The sequence below is a fragment of the Chrysemys picta genome, chromosome 8 (assembly GCF_011386835.1).
Source record: "Chrysemys picta bellii isolate R12L10 chromosome 8, ASM1138683v2, whole genome shotgun sequence".
Taxonomy (NCBI): domain Eukaryota; kingdom Metazoa; phylum Chordata; order Testudines; family Emydidae; genus Chrysemys; species Chrysemys picta.
In genome coordinates, this window is record NC_088798.1 from 47,918,148 (window position 1) to 47,935,349 (window position 17,202).

Below are 17,202 nucleotides of genomic sequence, written 5' to 3' on the forward strand. Positions count from 1 at the left end.
GATAATGGAAGGTACTGAGAGTTACTGTGCCTCAAAGCCAAGTAATAAGCCCTCTTTTCCTTCAAATCTTTCCCAGAATCCCAAGTCCCATAAGGTCTCCATAAAAAGATAACCTTAACTGGATAGCTTTATTGTATCTGCGTTTGTCTTTAGATTATAAGTACTTCAGAGCAGGAGCTCACTGTCTCATATTAAATGTAGCACTGAAGTGTACATAAATACATTATAAATATGAAGAACTGTGGGATCTGAAGCCACACACATTATGTACACTGTATGGTACAGGAAAAAAAATGCATTCCTTATTTGTAATGAGAACTACAGTGGAACTACTAATTATCTTTAGTCTCTGTTGTTTAAGATACAAAAACCATAGCTCTTCCTGCACCACATGGATTTTAATTAAATTACACTCCCAAATTTTTCAAAATTTTGTACTCTTAAAAAAAACAACACCACAGACACATACATACACACACATACACGAGACTTAGGCCTGGTCTACACTGTCGATCTAAGTTATGCAACTTCAGCTACGTGAATAACTTCACGTAGCTGAAGTCGATGTACTTAGATCTACTTACCGCGGTGTCTTCACTACCCTGAGTTGACTGCTGCTGCTCTGCCGTCGACTCTACCTGCGCCTCTTGCCAAGCTGGAGTACAGGAGTCGATGGGAGAGCACTCGGGATCGATTTATCATGTCTAGACTAGACATGATAAATCGATCCCTGCTGGATCGATCTCTGCCCGCCGATCCAGCCGGTACTGAAGACATACTCTTAGTGCCCAAGTCGTCAAATGACTAGCAGTTCCACAATGTGGATTGACTGCTAGGGAAGAGATCCCCAGGTGTTCTCTTAGCACTCTCCTAAGAAATCTGAAGGCCAGTCACTGGCTCTGTGGTTGACTTTATAAAGTTATTGAGGCAATTTCCACGAACACTACACCAGTCTTTATGAATTAATCTTGCCATTTAAAAACTGTTAAATAAAAAAAAAAAGAGCACCAGTGCAGCATTGAGGTATGTATCAGTGCCTCTGAAAGTATAGGTTGGCAAATCTCCACTCCTTTCCCCTCCTTTGAGAGGGAGTTGGTTGAAAAAGAATGGACCTGAACATATTATATACTAGACCCAAAATATTTGAGGCACCTATTAGAAACAGAAGAACCTTCAACTTTTTAAAAAAAAAATTTTAAGGATTTTTTTCTCTTTAATTTCAGGACATACTATTTAAAGGATACGCTATCAGATTTTTTTTTAATTAGTATTGAAGTTGATTACTGGCTTGACTAATATATGTGCATACCCAGGCCCTATGAGTTGAAACTACTTACACTGTCTCTGCCTTGAAACTGAATAAAAAAGTGTTTAACATGTAAGTTTTGTTTTTAACTAGACAATCGGTTTCTTAAAGGCTAAGACTAAAAAATCATTTTTAATAAATAAGATTCCTAGCTTGTGTTACTTCCAGAGACTACATGTGAAAACGTTTCATTCATCATTTATGGGCTTATACTTGGCACTTTATTCAGCTTTGACAATGAAAACAGACTAGTCAGTTTCATTTTTCAGTTCTCAAATGCAGTGTTTCCTTAATGCTAATTAGTACTGTGAGATCAACTTACCTTCCTTTCCTTTAAATCTTTCCTGATCGTATCTGTTGTAGGCAGCTGGAATAGACTGCTTAGTCCGCAAAGTGGGATCCTAAAACAAATTAGCAAACAAGATATGCTACTGCATCTCAAAATGTATGTTGATTAACACATTTTAGTGTCTGAACTTTGGAAAATATTGTATGTAAACTGACTTTACAGTTTTGGGTCATTATGTAGGTGGAAGTTTTCAGACAGTTTGTACTTTTAATTAACTTCATTTTAACCTCTTATTAAGATAGTATATTTTAAAAAAATACTTAATGGCATGCAAATCTAAAGAACTGACAACATTCTGAAGCAAGACAAAAGTAACAGAAAGCCATATTAACTGAGCAAAATGAACGAAATCCATAGTTATCAATCCCATTCATTTGCTAACATCTTGGGGCTCAAGAATGAATTGTCATCTAACAACATACGGCTGGTTCTTCTGCCACATGCACAGAAGACTCCACCATAAATCTGATTAAGCTAAAGAGGTGCTAAACCTACAGAACAAGATTAAATTGAGAGGAAAAAAGGCACATTTAAAATGCATTTTCAAAATGCTGCCAATCTAATGATGCACTAAATATCGATTCATGCATCTTTTTCATGGGTGACTTAGTCACACAGTTACAATCATTCCAAACCGTATGTCTGAATAGTCCCATGAACAATTTATGAAATTCAGCATAAGGCAAGCATTTAAATGTTGAAATTCATCTTGCTACACCAATCTGGTACATTGGCATATAACACAGAGGTATCAAAATAAGCTGAAGTAAGATTAACTGGCTTTCATAGCAGATTACCATTAGGAGTTCAAGAATTTAGTTATTAAGTTTAATAAAACTCAACAGTCAACATCACAACTCAAAACCATTGCTTTTCTAATGCCTAGATAGACCTGAACAATAAAAATGTAAATCACAGAATATCAGGGTTGGAAGGGACATCAGGAGGTCATCTAGTCTAACCCCCTGATCAAAGAAGGACCAGTCCCCAACTAAATCATCCCAGCCAGGGCTTTGTCAAGCCTGACCTTAAAAACCTCTAAGGAAGGAGATTCCACCACCTCCCTAGGTAACCCATTCCAGTGCGTCATCACCTTCCTAGTGAAAAAGTTTTTCCTAATATCCAACCTAAACCTCCCCCACTGCAACTTGAGATCATTACTCCTTGTTCTGTCATCTGGTACCACTGAGAACAGTCTAGATCCATCCTCTTTGGAACCCCCTTTCAGGTAGTTGAAAGCAGCTATCAAATCCCCCCTCATTCTTCTCTTCTGCAGACTATACAATCTCAGTTCCCTCAGCCTCTCCTCATAAGTCATGTGCTCCAGCCACCTAATCATTTTTGTTGCCCTCCACTAGACTCTTTCCAATTTTTCCACATCTTCTTGTAATGTGGGGCCCAAAACTGGACACAGTACTCCAGATGAGGCCTCACCAATGCCGAATGGAGGGGAATGATCACGTCCTTCGATCTGCTGGCAAGCCCCTACTTATACAGCCCAAAATGCCGTTAGCCTTCTTGGCAACAAGGGCACACTGTTGACTCATATCCAGCTTCTCGTCCACTATAACCCCTACGTCCTTTTCTGCAGAACTGCTGCCTAGCCACTCGGTCCCTAGTCTGTAGCAAATCTGTCTTTTTGATTTGACACAGGCATAGAACAGCTAGTTTGATCTGTTGCTGCTCATGACTAATGTTCCAGATTCTTAAATATTTTACTACTTTATCTGTCAAAAAATACAGTTAGCCAGGCATTTTGCTGGAAATGGTGATAGTCTCATCTAATTTACTTCTTCCAAGTAGCTGCAGAATGCTAGTGAGTGTTTGGTACATACAGTAGTTGGCATTAACTGTTCTGAAAGTGGCAAACACATATTGAACAAATGAAGCATATTCAACTCCTCCAAAACCACTATATACAGTTTAAGGTAAAGATGATCTAAGGAAAAGTTCTGCATGAAAAAGTTACTGTAATTTATTTAAATTAGAACCAAACTAAATGAAGAGTAGTTTCAAAAGAATTCTTGCCATTATTTACTCAATTCAACCTCAGCTATGGAGCCACGACCACAAGGTCCATAATAAGAAGAGTTATTTCTTACTGCTGGTGCTGTGTTCGGTGCAGGTCTCTGTTCAGGTGCACGACCTTCTTCTCTGGCTTTTACTGACTGAAGAATTGCAAAAATATTCTTGGCAAAGTTCTGGAAAACAAGTTAGACACTTATGAATCCCACTGATCATCAAAGCTGGTTGGAACACTAGAAATACAGCTAGAAGACATTTTTTGAGTCAACGCATATGCTTCAAAGAGTGTATGCCTACTTGTAAACAGAGGAAAACTGCATACAAGTTATAGAGACTTTGTTCACCCCTGTTTGGGAGTGTCTGAAGAACTGAATCATTGTGCCAGGACTCTCACACATTTCATGGATTTCCATCACATCACCCAGTCTGTTCAATATAGGTGAGGCCCCTCGAAGATATGGAGACTCCTAAGTTCAGCAATCATTAGCCTGTCACCACCAAACACTATATTATCCTGATTGAAACCAGATTCTACGATTTTCTTCCTTTCCATAACAGAGCTCTGAATGAAAAACAGCCATCAAACTCAATACAAAGGTGACATATTATGTACCGACCCCAGCTAGATTGACTAGTGGTCTGGTCTGATGTAGCAATTCCTATTATGCTGGTAGGAAAGGGAAAGCTATCTGATTATGACTGCTACTTCAACAGAGATAGTATGGTTTCTCTTATCTCAATAGTTTGTAATCAAAGGAGTTTAGTGGACCCATTGGTGCTCCGAGATTTCCAGGTTGCAGCAGCAGTATAAAGTGCCTTCCCATCTTTGGCTGGCCCAGATACTCTAACTCCTTCAATGCATCCTCTCCTGTGCTGCTCTCATCTCCAGGCTGAAGTATTTTAAGAAGTGCTCAGCCTACAGCAAAACTACTCAAACTTTAGTTATGGAAGAATACCCCCTCTTCTTTTACGAGAGGCAAGCCACTATGAACACAATGTTTGTTTCACCAGCTCCGAGTTGGCTCTCAGTCTGCTTCTGGGTATAATACAAGATGTTGGTTGTACGTAAAGCCTTAACCAACCCTGTGAATACAGCTGTTTGAAACCACCTCAGCCCATGGTTTGTCATAACCGTTTCAAGTAGCCAGAACACAATCTGTCCTCAAAGTAAAACTGCTAGGGCAGAGCAAAGCACTTTTGACAAGCAAAGGGAGTTCTCTGCTCTGGAATCATTTTCTTCTGGAGGGTGCATAACAGCCCATGTCTATAGCTTTAAAAATAAGTAAGTACAAGTGTTCCAGTTAGGTTAGCTGTGCAGATGGGAGCAGACTCAGATCATAAAGACAGGATTTTTTTTTTTTTTAATATTTAATTTTGAATTGGCACCTAGTTACTACTGTGATGAGTAACAAGAAATCTTTGAATTGGTTTCTATATGGATTGAATATAGGAAGGCAGGTAACAAATTATATTAAAAGGCATTTGAATCTCTCTACTCAAACAAAGATCTCATTCTAATCATTTTAATTCATTAACATGTCATGTACCTCAGCCTTTAATTTACTATTGGGCAGGTTTTCTATTATGTTTTATCCAGTGTTTTCACATTTTCTGTACTAAATAATATTGCTAGGATTATTTTCTGATTTTCAAAATAAAAATATAAATGCTAATTTGGCACCTACTTAACACTTTGCATCAACAGTCAAGATGCACTTCAAGTTAAGCAAATGACATATGTACACAACAGATGTCCTTCCTTACTGATAATTATCAGTAATGATGATTGCCAAAGTAAAAGCAACTTCCTACAAACCATTTATAACACATGATGGCTTTCCCCTATTCAAAGAAACATTAAGGTATTAAATAACGTAAAAAAATAAAAATCCCAGTAGATTCTCCCACAGTAATGTACAGTTCTAGGTCAAGATTTCATATTAATACTAACAACTGGATGTCCAATCAAGACAGAGCAAGAAAGGGCTTCTGAACTGGAATCAATCTATACGAAAAATCACTTAAATGAGAGGTTGAAGAACAAAACACTAATGCAAAATCTGTTCCAATTTAATTTACCTGGCTCTAGTAAATAGGTTGGTCAGTTAACTCCAATGCTTCCTCTCCTGAAAGCTGTTCTTAGGGATAAAAGGATTTCCTTGAACTGAAATAGTAGTTTTGAAAGAAAAAGCTTCAAGGAATTTAGTTCTAGATTTGAAGTTCTTTTGGGTTGAGAAATCTTAGCAGAAACCTTAGTTAAGGGACTATAAGGTTAACACCCAAATATGAATCTATTAAGAAAAAATAATTCAACTAAACATTTTTCAGAGAATTTCCCAGCTTCTAAGCTGGGTGACCTAGCAACCACCAATTCTGGAGCACTGTGGGCTTGTCTGTCAATGCAACCATCCACCAAACACACTGTCCTACTCAAAGAGCCTGCAGAACTTGAGACTCCTGCTTCAGTTAGAACAATGCTGGCCTGCTTAAGCCTTGGTGTTGCCCCATCTAAAAAATGTAACTAATAATTCAAGGTGGTCAAAAAATGAAGTTTATGGAAATATTTGCAAATCATTTTATGTGGAAATTTTCATTCTAACTGGTTAGAAAATGAGGAGAAATTCATAAAACAATTTTTATATTGAAATTGAAGCTTTTGAGACTTTTATTATTATTATTAAACACAACCAGCTCTACTAACAATACAAGAATAGCCTGGAATGGATGCAGCCTGAGCACCAAAACAAAGCTACTGGTTATTTATGGTATTTATTCTGAGGGTACATCTACACTACAGGGGGGAGTCTATTTAAGATACGCAAATTCAGCTACGTGAATAGCGTAGCTGAATTCGGCGTATCGCAGCCGATTTACCCCGTTGTGAGGACGGCGGCAAAATCGACTTCTGCGGCTTTCTGTCGGCGGCGCTTACTACCACCTCCGCTGGTGGAGTAAGAGCGCCGATTCGGGGATCGATTGTCGCGTCCCGTTGGGACGCGATAAATCGATCCCCGAGAGGTCGATTTCTACCCGCCGATTCAGGCGGGTAGTATAGACCTAGCCTGAGACCGTATCCTTTTAAACTGGAGTATACTCAACCATTTATGATTGCAAAGATACCTGCGTGTAGATGTTACAAAAGGGGTGAGCAAACTACGGCCCATAGGCAACATCCTGCCTGTCAGGCCTTTTAATCCGTCGCTCCTGCCGGGTAATGGGGTCGGGGGCTTGCCCTGCTGCTCCCGCTCGGGAGTAGGGTAGGGGACTTGACCCATTGCGCCTGCCCAGCACTCCGTGTGTGTTCAGGACCTGCATGACAGCATGCATGTTACTCTGGCTGCACAACCCAAACACGCCATCAGAGCCTGGAATGTGCAAGCCCACGTGCCGACTACTTGTTGGCTTAGGTGACTGATGTTTCAGTAGTGTTGGTTTTCCACTGTTGAGGATAAAACAGAGTAGTTCGCCCGGGAGTGCTCAGTGGCGGTTTTCAAAGTTATGGGCTGTTGAGATCTACATGGGAGGAGATTTCTGAGAGCAGGGGCTGGTGAATCTCAATGAGTTCCAACGACTGGAAGCTGACGCCCAAAAAATCCAGGCTAGAGAGAAAAGGCGTGGAAAGGGGGTAAATTTGGTTTAATTATTGTAATACATTGTTATGATGGTATATTTATAATAGTAAGTAAGGTTTTATGTTTATTTCTACTAAAATGTATCTTTAATAAAGAAAGTTTATTTGAATATCTCTGTATTGTTAATTTCGTGAACATTCATGGCCCGCCATACAATTTCCATACCCAGATGTGGCCATCAGGCCAAAAAGTTTGCCCTCCCCAATGCTACAGTATATTTAAATGTACGTTAGAACAGTCTCTTTAAAAAGAAACTGCAGCGGAATAAAGCTTTCAGTAACATGATCCAGTGTAAAACCATGACTAAATCACCATTTCTTCAGATATGAGACAAGAAGCAGCATATTGTCAGCCTGACAACATGTATAAAGACATGACTATCAAAGATGCAGTCAGAGACATAGGGAACACCATGAGATTTCCACAGATCTCCAAATAAGTTTTGAGCTTGGGGAAGAGGGTATGGAGAGGAAAGGGAGGGAGGCGCGACTCTTTAGCTGGGCTTAGCTTCTGCAGAAGAACATCTAAAACTCACCCACAGAGATGCTTAAAGTCAGTTAAGTTTGGGGTGCACTCAAAATGGTCAGACCAGCTCTGCATATAGTGGTGTGATGGTAGACAATGATTAGTTTTGTTTGGGCATCAGAGTTGGCAACACACACAATGAAGTCAGTCCTGCTTCTTATAATTTTCAGTCCTGGCTGCAGCTAATACTAATACTTAACTATACTAAACTAATACTTATCTATATCTCTTTAGTCCTACATCTATATTAAGAGTAAACATCCAGAAATGAGGCTCTCACTGTTGTATGTGGGCTCATTCTGGAATGCATAATTACAATCTTGTGACAGAAAAAAAGACAGACAGTCAAAGTCAGTATTACAACCAGCTGACCTACGTAGCTAGTGCTTCCTCAAAGGCCTGAAAGGTAGAAGCAACATTAAGCTTTCATTTTTCATCTCTACACATGTGTCTGAAAATTCTTCTAGCTTCTGCTCCAAATTTAGCTTAAATTCCAAATTGTGCACTTTTAGATTACTAAAATTCCCCCATTTGGGGGCACAAACTAACAATGGCTTCCTTATGGAAATCTTTGGGTAATTTGAAAAGTACTTTAAAAACTGACTACATGGAAATCCCATGGTTTGTCATTTCTCTTTGTCTGGTTACTACTGTCAGTCATGTGGAAGCTATTCTAGTTGCTTCTGAGTCCATATGTACCTGCTATTTATTCATTATGTTATATGGACAAACTTGTTATCAAATACAAAAGTTAATCAGAATTTTCCATTTACTCTTTAAAAAATCTTGAAGTCACCAAAATATCAATCAAAGGGTGAAAAAATCTGCTGGGAAGGGAAAAGAGAGAGAGAGAGAGAACAGGACAGCTGCTGATGGGGGGCAAGGAAAATACAACAAATCATTTTCTTTTAAATCACGAAGACGACGACGGAGTGCTCCATAGTCAGATGGTCCATCTTTACTTCCAGAATTATCCATTTGGTTTTTAAATGCCATGGGGAAGCGCAAATGTTGCCCAACTGGTGCTAATTCAGGCCTCATTTCTATAAGTTACAAGATGGACACCGGTGCCTGCAGAATGGAAGTCTCGGGTGGCAAGTGAGAAGTTGGTCAAACTAGAGCCCTTCATCCTGACCCAAACCCATTACAAATATTGGATCCAGGTCAGGTCAAATGAGAAGACCACCAGACCCTCCCCGGCTTGGATCAGGTCGGTTCTCCTCCTCCTCGCCCGTAGGATAGGCACTGCAATCTCAAAGTGCCCTGCACCTGGCAGCCAGCCGCCGCCACATCACTGCTCTGCATGTGCTGCGGGGTGAGCATGCTGATGAGTTGCAGCATCTCTCCATCCACAGCATACACAGTGCATCAGGGGCAGGGCAGACATTCGCCAGCACATGAAGCCACTGCCATTCCAAAACCACAGGCAGGAAATGGAGGTACTAACTCAGGCTTGGCAGGTAGAGAAGAGGTTTGGATTGGAAAATGACTCCACCCTCTCTGATTCAGGTCCTGCCACATCTAAAAATTAAGCCCAAGCAGATCTCTATGTCAAACTATATTACATGCAGATTTTGTCTGTACTGTGGCTTGTTACCGACTGGTAGATGGACTTCCAGTATTATTTTAATGCAAGTGGTACCCACATTTAACCCATCTTTTTAGTTGGGCTTTTAAGACAGAAGTAGACTGATGGACTGACAACTAAGTTCTACTGGGTCTGTGGTTAGGTTAGTGTGCATGAGATTTATTATGGAACCCTGCAGTAAGTAATACATTTTAAGATTGTGAGAGATGTTTAAAGAACGTGAAATGATTAGAAGCTGAATTAAATTCTGTAGCACTCTAAATACAACCACCACACACTACCTTTCACAAACAGCTGCTCTTTGAATAAAGTATTGCTTCCTAGGGTTCTAATTAGAGGTTTCAGCAGTTCTATAGTGTACTATATTCTGTGCAGAAAATTCAGATAGATATTTCCATTAAATGTGTGGATTATGTTTTGTAGAACAGATTTCACACCTCATTTGTTCTGCATTGTTACACTTTATTCCACTAGTAGTTTTATATTAAAAAGATATTTGAAATTTTTATGTGAAACAGAATAAAGACTAATTCAGGAGTTTGAAACAGCTATAAACAACACAAGATGTCAAAGAAAGACAATGACTAAAACTGCATAAGAAGTCTATTTGCTTCACTTCTATTTTTTTCCTACAGATACATTTATGGAAAATGGACTTCCAGATTTCCATGAGGCTGGTCTACATAGAAAAGCTATTGTAAAATAAGCAAGGGTGTGAATTTAAAATGCAATAGCTATTTTGTGCTAGCTCCCTGTCCAGACACACTTATTCTGCACTAAAAGTGCCTTTGGGCAGTTTAACGTAATCCACTTTGGAAGTGGACTAACCTAAACTGCACAATGGCACTCAATGTACAGTAAGCGTTCACATGGAGAGCCACTCCACGATAGCTATTCAGGTAAGGAAACTAAGGCCTGAAGGCAACTCCCCAGCGTAGACAAGCTCTTTTAAGAAATGCTGCTCCTGTGTGATGGATTATTTATTTAGGACCAAATTCCAAAACCGAAACAGAATAGTACTTCATGAGTAGTCCCAAAGAATTCAATGGGATTATTTGTGGAGTAAAGTTTAACAGCAGTCTACATGAGCAAGGGCATAGGAATCTGGCCTTAATTGCAGGCAACACACAGACTGGGGATGTTCTTATACAGAACAAAAAAAACGTACATACAAAATATGTATGCTGATCTCCATTACAAATACTAATGTAGACATAAGTAAACTCCCATAAAGATGAAATGAAGATTGGGATCATAAAATCTACCATCAGATTTGCAGTGTTGTTGTGGCCGTGCTGGTCCCAGGATATAGTAACTCCTCACTTAAAGTCGTCCCAGTTAACGTTGTTTTGTTGCTGATCAATTAGAGAACATGCTCATTTAAAGTTGCGCAATGCTCCCTTATAACATGGTTTGGCAGCCGCCTGCTTGTTCATCGCTTGCAGAAAGAGCACCCCATTGGAGCTAGATGGTGGGGGCTTGGAACCAGGGTGGAACGACAGCCCCCTATCAGCTCCCTGCTCCCCTAAGTTCCCTGTGCAGCAGCCGCCCAGCAGGCTATCAATTGCCAGGCAGTTCAGCTGTCCCTCCCCTCACTGCCCTGTGCTGCTCGTACCCTCTGTCTTGGAGCTGCTCCCAGGAGTCTCCTGCTTGCTGTGCAGGGGAAGAAGGGTGCTAATGTCAGGGTATCCCCCTCCCACCCACTTCTTTACCTCATCTCCATTGAGCGGGAGCGGGGAGGGGGAGGACACAACAGGGCTCAGGACGGAGGGAGCTTGCTGGCAGCTGCTGCTGTCTCAACTTGCTGATCTACTAAAAAAGGCAGTGTACTTAGAGCGGGGTCAGCATACTTAAAGGGGCAATGTCTCTGTCTCTCTGCCATGCTGACTTCCCGACTTATTGTGTGTGTGTGTGAGAGAGTGTGAGTGAGAGATATATAATATATATATTATATCACACACACACACACACACACACTGTATAAGTTTTAAACAATTAACTTCATTCTGTACACAGCAATGATGATTGTGAAGCTTGGTAGAGGTGGTGGAGTCAGAGTGTAGGATATTTCCCAGTGAATGCCTTACTGCTAAATAATGAACTAGCACTTGGCTGAGCCCTCAAGGGTTAACACATTGTTGTTAATGTAGCTTCACACTCTACAAGGCAGCACAAATATATATATTTGTAAACATCCCTTTCCTCATCTCCTCTCCACCAGGGCTGGCTCCAGGCACCAGCCTACCATACTATAAATAAATAAATAATATATTACACACACACACACACACACACACACACACACCCTCTACCTCGATATAACGCTGTCTTTGGGAGCCAAAAAAAATATCTTACCGCGCTATAGGTGAAACCACGTTATAGCGAACTTGCTTTGATCCATCAGAGTGTGCAGTCTCGCCCCCCCCCGGAGCACTGCTTTACCGTGTTATATCGGGTTGCGTTATATCGGGGTAGAGGTGTGTGAATGTGAGTGTGAGATAAAATAAATCAATAATAGCCTTTTGTCTGGAGAAAAAAAATTCCCTGGAACCTAACCCCCCTCCTCCCCATTTACATTAAGTGAATTTCCCCATAAGAATTAAAGTATCATTTTTCAGGAACATAACCACAATGTGAAGCGAGGAGTTACTGTATTACAGAGACAAGGTGGATGAGGTAAAAATCTCACATTCATACTGTTAGACAGTCACCATTTTTAAACTACAAATTTATTTAGTTTGAACAAGCTAGTAACAAGGATACTAGCTCCTAATTTAACTGGGCATACCTCACCCTTATAGATTGCTTCAGATATCAAGTTCACTGCAATAGCTGTGAATTTCAGGACCACGGAACAATTCTGCCACCTAGAGCTCATACACAAAATTGCTTTTACACTCAAAGAACAAAATGTTTTTTTTTTTAAATTTCCAAGCTTTATCTCACAACCTTAAAGAGGTCTTATTAAAGTGCTACAGCAGCACCAAAGTCTACTCAGAAACAGCTATACAGTACCTTTAATATAAGGATATCATTGCAAAAGTACAGAATATTAAATTTCTAAAGTTATTATATTACATATTATATGTTACGGGAATGGTTGGAGACTGTATTCCCCTCATGTGTAAACAACTCCACAGCTAGGAACATTTTAAAAAATAGTTAGAATGACAAAAATCTAGGAATTTCAGTAAAAGCCACTTGGTCTTCATTCAAAATTTCTATCACAAATTGCATCACTTCGAGACAGGGGCAAGTACCATGAGCCAAGCTCTCCTGAGTTCTTAAAAAGATGCAAATGAAATTTGCAAATGATATAAAACTGGGAAGTATTATAAACCAGTTAACACAGAGGAAGTACACACAAATAATATTCACAGAAAATCAAAAATATTGACAAGCAACAACAACATGGTATTGTGTTAATTAATACTGCTGGGGGAAGAAGATAGTTTAGAATACCTATGCAATGGGAGGGAGAAATCTGGAAAGCAATAATGTTGGAGGGTACCTAGGCATGATGGATATCCAATTAGACAAGTGTGTAGTGAAACAGAACAAAAACACAGTAATGTAGTTGTGTGCTGTACACACACACACACACACACACACACACACACTCATCAATGCTATAGGCAGGAAAGCAGTAGTCCCTCTTTATACAGTACAAGGGTGACCATCTCTAGAATATCTCAGGCTACATCTACACTACGGGGGTGGGGGGGTCGATTTAAGATTCGCATAGCTGAATTCGACATATCGCAGCCGACTTACCCCGCTGTAGGGACGGCGGCAAAATCGACCTCTGCGGCTTCCCGTCGACGGCGCTTACTCCACCACCTCCGCTGGTGGAATAAGAGCGTCGATTCGGGGATCGATTGTCGCGTCCCAACGGGTCGCGATAAATCGATCCCCGAGAGGTCGATTTCTACCCGCCGATTCAGGCGGGTAGTGTAGACCCAGTCTCATTCAGCTCTAGGCACCTCATCACCCCTCCCCCCCCACCCCCACAAACACACAGGAAAGAGTTCAGAGAAGCAAAACTGATAAGTGGACTGATTTATGAATCAAGATTAGAGTTCAATACATATAGCTTATTTAAGGGTGTCTTACAAATGAAAAGAGTGGGGTTGTGCCCAATTTGCCTCTAAATGACAAAAAATTGCACTTTATAAAAAAACCAACAATATCACATACAGTTTACCTATTTTCCAAGGAAGACTATAGATAACAGAGAGATTAGCAGAACATCACAAATTTTAATTAGACAGTTTAAAACTCTGTGTTGAAATACATTCCCAATAGTTGGGAAGAAATCTCTCTGGTAAAAATCCAAACGCTTCCATCCCTTCAACTGAGGGTTGAGAAAACACCTGCTCCATTGCACTAATCCTCCTGGGAATTCTCCAGCAAGAGCAGGGAAGATGAAAATAGATACACCTCTACCCAGATATAACGCTGTCTTCGGGAGCCAAAAAAATCTTACCACATTATAGGTGAAACCGCGTTATATCAAACTTGCTTTGATCCACCGGAGTGAGAAGACCCGCCCCCCCAGAGTGCTGCTTTACTGCGTTATATCCGAATTAGTGTTATATCGGGTCGTGTTATATCAGGGTAGAGGTGTAGTTGTGAATTTCTCAAGCAGGAGTTTTATTTGTTTGGGGGTTTTATAAACTCTTTCAGTCTTCTTTATACATCATAATAAAAACAGAGGACAGCCTTTTTTTCCTTTGAAAGTTCTTCTTAGAGACTGCAAGTAAAGGAAATTTAGTATACACAAATATTTGAAAGATGAAAACATCTACAATGGAGGGGATGGTGAAAGAGGGGTATAGCCAGCAATGACAGAATGAAATTTTCCCTTCCTAAATGTATGATGAGTATCAGGATCAGATTATTTGATAGTCTCCCAAGCAAAGTGAGAAAGCCTCAGTGCTTTTAACATTTGTATCTAGGTTGGACAAAGCACTGGTAGGTGTTCTGAAGGGAACAACCCTGCATTGGCCAGCAGATAAGTCATTTCTACCTGTAAACTCATCAATCTGTCAGATATAGCCTCCAAAAAAAGGACTTTTATATAATTGTGATCATATAACAAGTTGCAATGTTGTAAGAATTGTTCTGGGTAAGTGTTATTACCAGCTATGTGTGCAAGGCATCTTAAATTCTTACATTCTTTAATTTTGTACAAAGCTACTTCCCTTTGGGCAAAGTTTTAACTCAGATCCACATTTCCCATCTCCAATTTCTATCGTTCTACTCCAATGTTCTGTTCTCCCTTCAGATCTCCCCACAGACAACAATAGAAATTCAGTACAGGTAGGCAAAGCATAATATCTACAAAGATCTGTTGTTCAAATCCACGTGGGTAATCTTTTCTCTTGTATTCAGTGTAGTTGTAGCCATGTTAGGCCTAGGATATTAAAGAGACATGGTAGGTGAGGTAATATCTTTTAGTGGACCAACTTCTGTTGTTGAGAGAGACAAGTTTTCGAGCAAGAGCAGAAGTTGGTCCAATAAAAGATATTACCTCACCCACCTTGTGTCTCTAATCTTTCCTCTTGGCCTTCTGCTGCCCTCTGGTGAAACTCACCAGGCACAGAGAGTTGGTGTGAGGCCTTTTGTGTCATTTAAGACTCATATTAGGGCCGTCTGGTGCCACATCCAGGCCTCCAGAGTGAGACTTACACTTGCAGCAGATATAGCAGTTTCCTGAAATATATTTGGGAGATTTTATAGTATCATCGGGGGCCAGGGATTGTATGCAATTCCATGGCAGATAGTAACCACAGCTCTCCAGGAACTAAAAACAGCGGAGGGAGACTAGGTAAATTCATTCAGGTTGTAACCCCTCTAGAAGCGCACCACCTCCTGGGGAGACTCGCTTATCCTAGTTCAAAGTGGATTCTCCAGAGGCCAACAAAGAAAGGATAAAAATAGCCTGAGTTTAAACTGACTCAGAACTTTCCTTTCTGATCCAGCAAAGGGACAGCTCCTTCTCTCCAAGGGAAGGGCCCCAATTCTTAGGGAAGGGCTGGAAGAACTGACACTTACCAGAGACCATGTGGAGATAGGAGGTGATCTCTAGTAAGCATGTGGGTAGGTTCTTTTACTGTTTTTACTGTTTTCTCTGTAATGCTTTTACCCTAAGAATAAAGATGCTTGCTTAAAATAAGCGGTGTGGTAACTTAAAACCACAGACAGTTACCTTATTCATAGCCTTCAAAGAGAAAGCAAAGCAGAGATGCTGGCCTGTTTAGGAAGTCTGTCTTGATTGGGATATCACAGTATAGGCAGTGAACTGTGAGGTCTGGAAATACCCATCAGGAGGGAGAGAGATGCCTCTCTGCCCAAGAGAGGTGACAGCTGGAAGTCTGAGAATGGATGCCCTTAGTGGACTAAGGAGATGAAATACTAGTGCAGTTGTCCTGAACTGTGAAAGCACCGTCCCCAAAGAACCCAAGAAAGAAGGGATTTAGGAGCACGTCAAGAGATGGGCCATTAAATCCACAAAGCCAGTAGCTAGGAACTCCCAGCATAAGCATCATAAAAATGGATATAGCAACCATTCCAGCTTGTTGGTTAATGTAGAGACCATGGAAGGATGGTGGTGCAGTCCTTCCAGTCTTCCCAGAGGTTGGATGGTATGGGGAAAGAACGGGGCTAGCTTATGTTCCCTCAATCCTGTGGGTATGACTCAATCTCATGTAGAAAAAGTAACTTTGAAACATCCTATATTTTAGTTTGTGGAAAAATATTCCACAATAAAATATTAATCAAAAGCTCTCACTGTAGTTAATGTTGGAGTTCATTGTTTGCAGTACGTTTGGAAATGATTTATAGAGGAAAAAGGGATAAAAAATATGGAAGAGCTCAGGAAGTTCTCAAAAAACCCTGCTCCCAGGAGAATGGAGGTTTACTTAAAACAAGTACATAAATACACTAAACAATCATAGGGCACTTGTTAGATTTCAATTCTGAGATTTTTCCTCACACAACTCCCACATGTTCAACCCAACCTACTGAGTTACCACACTGCTTAGTATCTGAGAAATATTTCTGGGCATGCTGTGAGAAAAGGTTTTTAAGCTAGGTACATCAAAAACCACTGAGAAGGAAAGACTCCCTGCCAATATTCCTGTTAACTCTGCAGCTCTTCCTTCCAGCTCCAGCACAAACTAATTTAATTTGTCATAAAGGAAGAATAAGTGCCATTAACCCTCTCATGCTACAGACTGAACAAAGGAAATGCTCTTTGCTTACAGACTGGTCACTGAAATCTGCAAGGGGCAGAATTCAAATGCTCAATTGTCACAGGTTATTTTGGAAGGGGGGGGCAGAAATGGGGTGAAAGGAAGGAAGGAATTAAGGAATAGCTGTTTCAGCAAAAGGTAAGGGTTTCCTCATGTGTTCAGCTCTTTGTTTTACAAAATAAAAGTTCAGATACCTGAAATCAAGTTTCCCTTCTTGTCTGGTTTACTGCTGGGGGAATTCTACGCCACTGCACATGCACAGAACTCATGTCCCCTGCAGACTTTTTTTTTCTCTGAAGAAAACACATTCTGCCTGAGAGGTGCTGCAGTTATGCCTTTCACCCAGCAGTGGCTACTGTGGCACCAGAACAGAGGGCAGCCGGCTCAACAGCAGCTATGGAGGAAGGAAGGAAGAAAAGCCTGCATTCCTAACAGTGCCCTGCCCGTAGGGCCAAGTGAGGAGACACGGGATATGCAGAAGGGACAGAGAGAGCAGGGCACACAGAGCTGCAGGGGGTCAC

General features: G+C 40.7%; 1 protein-coding gene across 1 annotated transcript in view; it reads right to left on the reverse strand.

Moving 5' to 3' along the window:
- Positions 1 to 17,202, reverse strand: part of CDC73 (cell division cycle 73) — a 182,376-nt gene that overhangs the window by 141,750 nt on the left and 23,424 nt on the right. The window contains exons 8-9 of the mRNA XM_005306881.5: positions 3,758 to 3,856; positions 1,629 to 1,707 (exon numbers count right to left, since the gene is read on the reverse strand). Coding sequence (XP_005306938.1) covers positions 1,629 to 1,707; positions 3,758 to 3,856 — 178 coding nt within the window. The remainder of the gene's footprint in view (positions 1 to 1,628; positions 1,708 to 3,757; positions 3,857 to 17,202) is intronic.